Source organism: Hylaeus volcanicus, chromosome 1 (genome assembly GCF_026283585.1).
Source record: "Hylaeus volcanicus isolate JK05 chromosome 1, UHH_iyHylVolc1.0_haploid, whole genome shotgun sequence".
NCBI lineage: Eukaryota > Metazoa > Arthropoda > Insecta > Hymenoptera > Colletidae > Hylaeus > Hylaeus volcanicus.
In genome coordinates, this window is record NC_071976.1 from 32920511 (window position 1) to 32931487 (window position 10977).

General features: G+C 38.6%; 2 protein-coding genes across 4 annotated transcripts in view; one reads left to right on the forward strand and one right to left on the reverse strand.

The window, feature by feature from the left end:
• The window catches only part of LOC128883860 (UPF0605 protein CG18335-like), a 5998-nt gene extending 3957 nt beyond the window's left edge, over positions 1-2041 (reverse strand). Inside the window, exon 1 of one of the 2 annotated variants that reach the window (XM_054136730.1) lies at positions 1995-2041. The gene's annotated coding sequence lies outside the window, so the exon portion shown is untranslated. Of the gene's footprint in view, positions 1-1635 lie in introns of both variants that reach the window. The other variant, XM_054136805.1, reaches the window with a different exon arrangement.
• LOC128882237 (myb-like protein X) overlaps positions 50-10977 on the forward strand; it is a 54090-nt gene continuing 43162 nt past the window's right edge. Inside the window, exon 1 of one of the 2 annotated variants that reach the window (XM_054133900.1) lies at positions 50-1154. In XM_054133900.1, coding sequence (XP_053989875.1) covers positions 1074-1154 — 81 coding nt within the window. In that variant the 5' untranslated portion in view covers positions 50-1073. Of the gene's footprint in view, positions 1155-8791; positions 9149-10977 lie in introns of those variants that run through there. The other variant, XM_054133848.1, reaches the window with a different exon arrangement.

Here is a 10977-nt window from a genome sequence, read left to right on the forward strand (position 1 = left end):
AACGGGTAAAAAATGAGAAATCCCAAAATTTTTTGGTAACGGGACCACCCCGGAGACATGCTCTACAAGATGCAACAGGTTTCATTCCGATTGGTCAAGCCATCTCGGCGTAATCGAGTAACATACATAAAAAAAAAAAAATAAAAAAAAAATATACGTGTCGAATTGAGTAACCTCCTCCTTTTCGAAATCGGTTAAAAATTACAATTTTTTCTTAGAAAAACAAAATGTAATCCATATGACAGAAAAAAAAAAGTATACTCGTCGAATTGAGTAACCTCCTCCTTTTTCGATATCGGTTAAAAAGTTGAGAGTGCTGACAAGTTAATTGGTTGTCAAAGAGGGCCATCACGGTCAAGAGGAAGCGGAGTGAATTTATGCGAGGGTTAGGGAGGGAGGACACATCGCGTAGACAGAAACAAGAGAGGTGTGCGATAGTGCGATTAACGTTTCGCTTTCCAGTTTTCACGGGGCAACCGCGGCGAAAAGAACTCACTTACCGGTGTCACTTTCAAGACTCGTCACTGTTTACATGTGTGAATTATTTATACCGCGAGCACGCGTTACCGTTTCCATTCCGCGTTCTTGCGACAATAATGCGCCGTTTTGAATCGAATGCATCGTTTCTATGTTTCGCTGCACGCGTTTACAATCATATATACATTTGTATACGAACTGTCAACGATTGTGAGTCGATACAAACGTACAAAGAAGCGGAATTTAATGATAAGAAATTCTTATTTAGCTGCGAAATGATACATACGCATAGAAACTTGGAATCTAGTAATTACAGAAAATACTATTTGGAATGAGATAGTACGCCTATTTGCAGAAGCTCGTATTTACGGAAGGTTTGGAATTCAGTGATAAATGTTCGATTATCATGATTTGAAGTACGGTGTTCGTATTTGAAGGAATTACGTGGAAAAGTGTTCGACGTTCTTTCCACCGAGTGGCGATACTCGTCACGAAAAGATATCGAGCAAGTGGAAGCAAGAAAAATAAACGCGAGGTTTTCCTTGTGACTTGTGACGCATCGTGTTTTTATTAACCTACAATTTGGTTTGCCAAACATGTGGTACCACAGGGAAATGAATTCCATATTCTACGTGGATGCTGGCCTCAAGTCATTAGATCCGACTAAACATGACGAGGTGAGTCGACGAACAACTCTCATTTTTTTCCTTTCGCAAAATTATTTTTACCTTTTTTACAGAATTGTGTTTAGTGCACAATGTAGCACGTATTTAAAGTATTTTTATTGTATTATATTTTTTACACTCAGCGTTGTACTGTTGTACCCTTGTACTTTTGTACTCCTTTCAGACAAAAGGATAACAAAAGCAATAAAAGTTTCATGTAGCCTAATTTATATATTAGGTTGTCCCAAAAGTTTCTTTCGTAATTTGCACCCAATTATTTTGTGCGGTAGTGTTTATATAAATAGACGATCTAATTTCTTAGATGTTGATGTTGTAACAGTAATGGAGCAAAATGAATCGTACACGATTCAATGATGTAACAGTAGACATAAAATATGTATGTATTACTTACTAATAAAACGAAAGAAACTTTTGGGATAACGTAATACTATTTTCTTGCTATCCGAATGGAAACCTTCAAGGAACCACACACTTCTGAAGATGACGTGCTCGCCTTAGTTTATCTTGCGTGTATTGGTAGAGATATCTGTGCATTTATGGTAGAGATATCTGTGCATTTATGGTAGAGATATCTGTGCATTTATGGTAGAGATATCTGTGCATTTATGGAAACTTTACTGTATAGGCACTACGCAGCTACAGCACGGGTCTAGCGATTAGGTACCCGATTTATAAGGGACCAGATCCCCACAGATATGACTGTTAAGAGATATTCCGCAAACAGTATTAAAACAATGCAGGAGTCACGTAAGACAAAGCATTGACGAGAAGAATGGAAATATTATTTAAGAAGAATTTTTAATGTAATAACTGTTGTATATGGTTACGCACTTCAACAGGTGTAAATAACGGAACAGAACTGATTTCTTCATCGCGAGTATAGCAAACTGCCGTGGCGTGCACGCCCCAATCATTCTCGTTCGTGTACTCATGCGCAGTGACATTGATCGATCGTAGATCCTTCCCGTAGTCCCGCGGCTTTCGACGCCTCGTTTTTGCGCGTACGTCTCACTTTCCAACGATAAGCAAATAACTTTGCTAATAAAATAAATAACGAAAATTGTAAACGATTCATTACATGGCGAGTTAGTTATCTGAGGATTATTTCTTTCGTTTTTTAAATGCAAAAATAACCAAATATATTATTTTAACTAGTTGTTCCTTATTTTCATCTCAATTAAAATACGTTCAGATGCGGTGTACGTAAATCACGCGCTCTCCCCTCTGTTTTCGTCGTTGTTTCTTATTCTTCGTCTTGTTTTTTTCTTTCTGCCGCAATCGTCTCCGATGTTTCCGTCTTTTCGTCTGTGCGTTGTTGTTGCAGCCTGAGACACATCCGTGCGTCGCGTCGCGTCGGATGTATCCGCATGATCGGCGTGACTCGCATCGTATTCGCTGCGTTTCATTGTTCCGGTCGCACGAGCCGGGAATATCGACTGCCTAATGCCGATGACCACGAGCCGTGCTCGCGCATGTTAGAAAATTCACACTGGATGGAAGAAGGAGTCTCGTTACGCGCTGCGCAATCCCTGACTCATCCGCGCGTTTCATGCGAGCGACACGGGTGTACGCACGGTCGAACAAAGAGTACACGCGAACCCTTCGACGAGGAAGACGGTGCCAAGCATATCGTGCTGCTGTATTACCACGACGATTGAAATTCCGTCGTGGTCACCTTTCGATAATTGTCAACGGACACAAAGGACTGCGCGGATGATTTCTTCTTCTTCTGCTTTTCAATTCGGACTCAAGGGTCTTCTGTTTCCCGTTAGGTTCGAGTGACTGATGGGGTCAAACATATTGGTAGCAGACATAAGTCCAGGATATATTGAGTCGTTTAGAATACTATGTGACGTTTTTTTCTTTATCGATCTATTCACGTCTCGAGAGACATTTATTCGCTTTACAAATATGTAAATCTATACATGTTTAACTTAAATTAGCAGTACACAGAGATAAAGTTGGTACACGTGTGAGAGATTTTACATATATGTATATTGCATTTTTCCACGAAAGACGAACATATTAAGGAGAGGTTACCGTCGAGATGCATGAAACATGCGTGAAGTTCTGGAATGTTTTTTTTTTTTAATATAAAATAAATACTTTCGGGTATAGATTTCAAAGTAATATATTCTTGTATAATTGGAAGTTGAACGTCAATTTTTGTTATGAATAAAGAGTCGAAAATGGCGGCTCCAGCTCAGATCAATTAAATAAATGCAAAGTTTAAAATTAAAATGGAATGGTTTCATTTCCACGCGAATGTCGTAGAAATCGTAACTCATCTCTTTCGCGAATAGATTTCCCACGGAAATAACGTTGTTATCCCTTTCAACTGTAATGACTAATGGAAAGTATTTCACTGAAATACATTACCCGGTTATCAAGGACAATCGCGCGGTTTGCGGTTTTATCAAGTTCTTTCGAAAACCGCAGTTCCTCGTGACCGTATTCCTCAGGAAGTGGCGTAGACTCCCCTTGCGCTGCAGCCTCTCGTCATCTTCTAAAGTAGCCAGCGAAAAAATATTACGGTACCGCGAACCGTGAGTTATCTTAATTACGACATTTTCGCTACTGGAAGAAATCTAATCCAAGTTCTCATGCTCGAAGTTTATTATGAAAGTTCTTAGTGATTCTAATTGGTTTGAAGTTCTGAACATGAAAGTCTTTAAATGTCTTTGAAAGTCTTTCAAGTCTTGACAATATGGAAGATACTTGGCACTTTCAATTGTTGCGAACGTCCTGAATATGGTAAAAGTTCTTCACGCACAAACAAAAAGCATATTTTCAATCATTTTTTTCTCAGAAACTATTGCATAAAATCGAATGATTGTTTTTGTCCCCTTAAAGGTATGATTAAGGAAAGTAAATAAAAATTTTTTTTTGGTAAAAAATATTTCATCATTTGTTTACAAAATAATATGCGTCTGCATAAAAAAAAATTTGTTATTTACTTTCCTTAATCATACCTTTAAGGGGGAAATAATTCATTCAATTTTATGCAATAGTTCCTGAGAAAAAAATGATTGAAAATATGGTTTTTTTTGTGCGTTCACAGTGAAATGCCCCCTTAATTGTCATCAGGTCCTGAAATTCTTAAATTTCTTGAAATCCTTGAGCGTTGAAAGTCCTGACACTTTTGAATATCTTACATATTGCCTCGTACAGTAAAGTCTCCATAAATGCACAAACTCGAGATTGGACTAGCGCATTTATGGTAGACTTCGTAGATTCTCTGATGTTTGCCGACAAGCTTCGACCGTAGAGAAGGAAAGTTTCAAAATCTTGTCTCAATAACAGGTAGCTAGTTTTGGTCGCGGCGTGATCTCTTAAAAGAACGTATTATACATATACTCTTATACTCTCGATACTCTCGAATATCGTGAAAGTCGTAAAAATCCTAAAACGTCTGTGTCACTCTTGATCGTCATGAAAGTTCCGAACAATTTAATACATTTTATCGTTCCTTCAACTGTTCCATCATTAAAGCATGTTCGTTCCTTTAATTTAAATCAATAGTTTTCTTCGAACAATAATCTTGTTGTTCTACCCAGACTTGGAGAACAATAGAGACACCAACATTTTGAAAACAAAACAATATTTGTACCGCTTGGAATACAGTAAAGCACCTTCGAAACGACTCCACGGTGTACACGAAGAATTCCACATCGTTGCTGGAAATAATAAAGCTCGACGACCGTTCAATTCCTCATTTCACCGTACAACGTACGGCGCGCCTGAAAGCGCGAGTCATTATTATTCAAGGAGCACGTATATTTATGTCCAATAAAGTAGCAAGCAAAGAAACAGTTTGAGTTTGAGTCCACCAACTTAATACACACGGTTGATTTATTTTATCCTGGTGGCGATCTTCCATACAGCTCCCGGAGACGCGGGGCTACTGGGTCAGGAAGTCATACTACATCATGTTGTACCAGGCCGTATAAGCAGCGGCGCGGGCGTCTCAGAGACCCAGAACCCAGAACCCATAACGTTGGTTCCCGATGTGCTCTCGTATCCCGCCGATTCACCGGCTAAGATACAAGTTGATGCTGCGACTGTGATTTACAACGCCGCGTCGTACACGTTCCTGCACAAAATTTTCATCTCTCTAGTTTCGAAACAAACTTCTGTCTAAACCACATTCTTTTAACTATTTCCTACAAAAATATGCATTCGCGTAAACATCCGTAGTCTATATACCGCATATTTTTATATTTGCTTAAACGGTGGCCTTTGCGATTAATTAATTCGATCAGGTTTAATTATACGCACCGATGCAAGTCGACTGGATTTTCGCGCAATGGAAACGATGTAAATGCACCGTGATAAGCGGAGACACAGATTCTTCTTGGAATGCGGTCAGGTTAGAACCGAATGTGAGAGAGTCGTGCCAGAGGAAGAGATGGGACGAGTAAGAAAGAGATCGTAATGGGAATGTTGGCATTTGCAACCGAGATATTGTCTCGTTGAGACCGAATTGAGCTGTTTCGGCTACCGAAAAATCGTTTCAAGATAAGAAAAAGTATATTCTTGTCGCGTCGACGATAAAAGGAGCTTTCCCTCGAGAAATCCAAAAATTAGTTAACCTTGAGTGAAAATTGAATTTGTAACTCCTCGCTTAAATAATTCAGATACGTATCTGAATTTAAACTTTTATTTTAAGAATATTTAATTTATATAAGAAATAATTGTGGAGTGACAATGTGTTCGCACAGAATGGTAGACATGCAATAAAAACTAGCGATAAACTAGCCAACTGATAAAATAAAATTTTTGTTTATTTTATATTATTTTTGAACGGTAAACTGTTGATTTTTTCAAGTCGATATATTCTTCCTGTGTATAATGATGTACCGAAACATGTACATTATACTAATATATTGCTTCCTTACGGGTCATTATCTTCAAGAAACACGTTGTGGAAATAATTTGTCGGCTCACTGTATGTTTATGCAAGTTTTTCGAATAAAGAAACTTGTTCCTTCGCGGACTGTGCACGAAGAACAAGAATAAGTTCTTAAAGGCAGATGTTTGTTTTTACCTACTACTATAACGCGCCACTGGTTTCACGTAAAATAACAAGTTCAAGGTAGCGACATAGCGAGTAGAACCCGTGTAAAAAAAAAATGTTTCTTCGAGGGAGGCAGCTGCACGCGACAGATATTTTTTTCAACAATAACGTTAGCCATAGACAGGTTGGCGCGCACGATTAACCCTCAAAGGGTGCAATCATCCGTTGATCGATGCGAAAAGAAATCGCTTGACCGTTTGGAAAATACGCGATTACGTAATTGTTCGCCGCTGTCAGCGTAAATTTCGCAGCCACTCCTTGTGTTTTCGTAACGACGAAATTAATACAGTGGTGTACAAATGTATCGGTTACTTCCTCTTCGGATCTGTTAAAGATACGACAGTTTACTTAATTTTTTGGAAAATGTATACTTTGTGTCTAAAGTTTAACTATATCGTATGTCATGAAGGTTAAATAGATATCGTAGGATAGATAGTATTAGGTTGTCCCAAAAGTTTCTTTCGTTTTCGATTCTTCAATTAATTTCAACCAAGGCATTCAATTTCATTGTTTTGTACATGTTCTATGTGTATTCATTTACACAAATTGTACTTACGGATATAACTTTATATAATAATTGTTATAAATATTAGGTTGTCCGAAAAGTTTCTTTCGCTTTATGAATAAGTAATACATGCACAATATTTTATGTTTTATGTTATATTACGAAATTGTGTACAATTCATTTACAGCATCAATGTCTAAAGAATTAGATTGTCTATTTATATAAACACTGCCACAGAAAATACTTGAATGCAACTCACGAAAGAAACTTTTAGGACAGCTCGATATAAATAGTGCGAGGTAAGATGTGTGAAACAGAACAAACTGTAAGTTGGAATGTGATGTTTAAATTATGATTTGTTTGCTGCTTGCCGTAAGAGAGTAAACACGTTACTTTTAAATATTTGTGATGTTATGCATATTGCGACGAAGAAATTCCCGTCGATAGTCAGAACTTCTACGGTACCGAAAACCTAAAACAGACCAAGTTTTACAGTCAAGTGTGGATACGTTTCTACTTTCGGACGATAACAATCCAGGCAAGAGGTCGATGCGACCCTGAGCGATCGAAGGAGAGGAAAGAAATGTAGAAACGCACGCGATGATCTCAAGCGCGAGCCATTGTAAACACAGCTGCGTGAAGGTTAAACGCCGCGAAAACAAAAAGTAACGTACGGCTCGAACGGGCACCGTGGACGAATGAAATACAACAAAACTCACAGTGGCAATCAAGAGACGTATACATATACGCGGCAATGAATATCACCGCATGATTTACCGTCCATTGAATTTATTTAACGTGTAAACCGCAGGCTTTCGTTGCAGGAAGACACTTTCCGCGTGTTTACGGATACACAACGCGTTTTTCCAGCCAAGAAGGCGCGCGAACTACTTTTCGCGGTGTCTGTGATCTTGTACTTTAATGATATACTTTGAACGCACACCATCGCGCACGCTATTCCCGGGGGTGTGCAGATTATGGCGCGGCCACGACTATAAAATCTTCGAGATAGGCAGTTGTGAGTCACGCTCACGGTGTAGAAGCCAGCCCCCGGGCGCACAATATAAATGTTAATATTCCTCATTTGTTACAACCTGTAGAATGTTGCACATGGTGCCTCCGGCGGGAAAAAGCGCTGTTTATGCCGTTGAGGTTTACACGGCCGGGAATCCCCCGAACGTTTTACAATGCCGGAACAAACTCAGACTAAATCTTTCTATAATATCCTCTAAAAAACTGTACAAGATAGGATTGTTTATTTCATTTTTTTTTTTTTTAAATGTATCTATCGGGTTTAAAGTTTAAGTATATCGCATGCCATGCAGGTTATGCAAGGAAACACTAAAAAAAAATAATATTAAAATCATTGTCTTACTGAAAGTAGTAATCTGATCATATAAGTATACACTAAAAAAAAATAATATTAAAATCATTGTCTTGCTGAAAGTAGTAATCCGATCCCAAATTTAATTTGTCTATCCTTCTTTTTAAATTATGTTTGCTTATTCCATTAATTTAGTTATTGTTATCACTAAACTGCGGGTGTTTATTCATTTATAGCAGCTATGAATATACAAAAATATTCAAGGATGTGTAAAAGTGCTTTTTTTTTGTGCGTTCACAGTGAAATGCCCCCTTAATTGTCATCAAGTCCTGAAATTCTTGAGCGTTGAAAATCCTGACACTTTCGAATGTCTTACATATTGCCTCATACAGTAAAGTCTCCATAAACGCACAAACTCGAGATTGAACTAGCGCATTGATAGCAGACTTCGATATAGTATAGAGTATAGCAGAGTATTACTATAGTAGAGAAGGAAAGTTTCAAAATTTGGTCTCAATAACAGGTAGCTAGTCCAACCATGCATTACGGTCCATCAAAAAGGTGGGACACTTTTAATCCCACCGTGCCCCAAAGAGTTAAAAATGCCTGTTTTCATAGAATTAGCGCAAAGGGTTGCTCGTTCGACGATGCTGAAGCGTCGTGGGAGGGGAGAGGGAAGGGGAAGCCTAGTGGGAGATTCGCGAGCGCCACCGCCACCGGCTCAGTATCGTTCGACCAGTGGTCAGGTGTGTTTCGTGAATCGTTCAAAGTCGGGCGTGTGTTCGGTGCACCGGTTACTCGAACCAGAAATTGCGCGAATTATTCTAACGAGCAAACATCGGTCGAGGACAAAGCGCGAGAACAAAAGAGCCACGGTACGCTCTGCAACACACGATTCCGTCGAGCATCCTTTCACCCGGTTCTTACGCGATGTGCGTGCTTTCTGGACGTGTTGAATTTCGATGCAAACGTGACCAGTGAACAATCGTACCCGCATGATCGTGTCAACCATACTTTCGAGCGTGACGGGTTTCCATCGGCGATACTCCAATGAGGCTGGACGAAACGCCGAGCTGACGGTGAGTAGAGACGCGCTTTTTTTTAAAATTCCTTGGCTTGCCGACGATCGTCGTCTGGCGCAGCGAATCGCGCAGCCAACTTCACGGCGCGACGCGTTGACAGGAATGACAGGTGGTTTCGTTCGGTTTCAACCGCTATGCCGATGCTCTGTGAATTTTTATTCCCGCGTGTTTCCGCGATGCTTGCGAATCCTTTTGAGGATTATTGCGTGCCGAGAATCGATACGAACATCTGCTTTGAAACGTTAATCGTCACGCTATCCGTGCATGGCTGACAGGGACTTTCGCTAAACTTCAAAAATTAATAAAGTCAGCTGTTACGCCGAATCTATGCAGATTGAAATGAACCGTTTATTATAAAAGTGGCCCGAGTCTATTTATGTGCATGTATACATATGTCCGATATGATCGTATACTCTGAATATACCTGATCGTAAAAGTGGTATACGTTACTACAGTTAACAACAAAGGGACTGAAGCCACTTTCAAAATAAACGGTGAACCACTTTCAGAATAAATCATCGTGAACTCTGATGAGGTTTCAAAATCAAGTACCACAAGATATGTAAACAGAAAATGTAAAATTACAAAGATGTTTAGAACGTACTACTACGCATTTGCGTAATTGTTATAGCTCTTGTCTACTTAGTTTAGCCTATCGGCACGATATTACGAAAAGTAGATTGAAACAGGGTAATAAATCCTATACATATACGTATAAAAGTCTACGTTAATGCTGTAGGAATTACGCGAGGTTACATATTCTACCGATAGGATCGGCACGTCCTAGAATTATAACGCCATTATGTAGTTTCCAATTGTCTGATTTTTGGAACGAAATTTTAACTTTGTACGCATTTATACGAGTGTCAGTCGAGCGATCGATTCGTGAAACTCAACTTGAACGTAGAATCGAATAGGAAAAGTGCAATTTAATCGATTTATATTTCGACCGTTTACGAGATCTAATGCGACGCGAGTAGCGGAGGCCATTCTGCACGTGGTAAGCGTGGGAGTTGAGCAAACTAGCATTTCATTATCCTTTTCGCTGCTGAATTCGTCGGTGATAGGAAAAGCCTATTACTATAATTTCGCAGTTTATCTTTTCATAATTATATTTATAAATGTGTATGAAAAGTAGCGAATCTTATAGAACTGTTTATAAAATCTGAAATATATCTGGCATTTCTTGCCTAACTTGGGAAGACTGGCAAAAATATATTTATTACTGTGAATTTTCAAAGCATTTAACCCTTTGCGCTCGAGACCTTTTTTTCGTATCTACCAGCAACTCGAGATGTTTCCTAGCGTTCTATTGCCATGAATTCTAAGCTATCTAGATTCGAGAATAAGGTCACCTTTACCTAACCGACAATCATGTTATCGACACTTCGACCTCCAAAGAAATGAAACCTAAATAAACATTAGGTATCGTAGATTTGCTGCGTGAAACCGAATGGTGACTGAGATAGTTATACCTCTCGACTGCAAAAGGTTAATTTCCGACAAATCTTTCTTCTGATAATTCTTTATATCGAACGAATATTAATAACATTTTTTTTTTTCAACAATTTCGATTTTTAAACCTCGCGTTAATAACCAAGAAATTTACGGTTGGTTAATAATTTAATATTTAGAACAATTTACCTCAATCTTTATTTTAAAATGTAAATTGATATTCAACAGGGATCAGAAGTGGTTTTGTGATATTTTTACAAGTACACAATTTTCTTAGAAATATACAAATGGTTATCAGGGTTATAAACACAAGGATTGAGATTATTTTAGCTTTAATAATTTAATATTTAGAACTATTCCAGGGGGGTCAG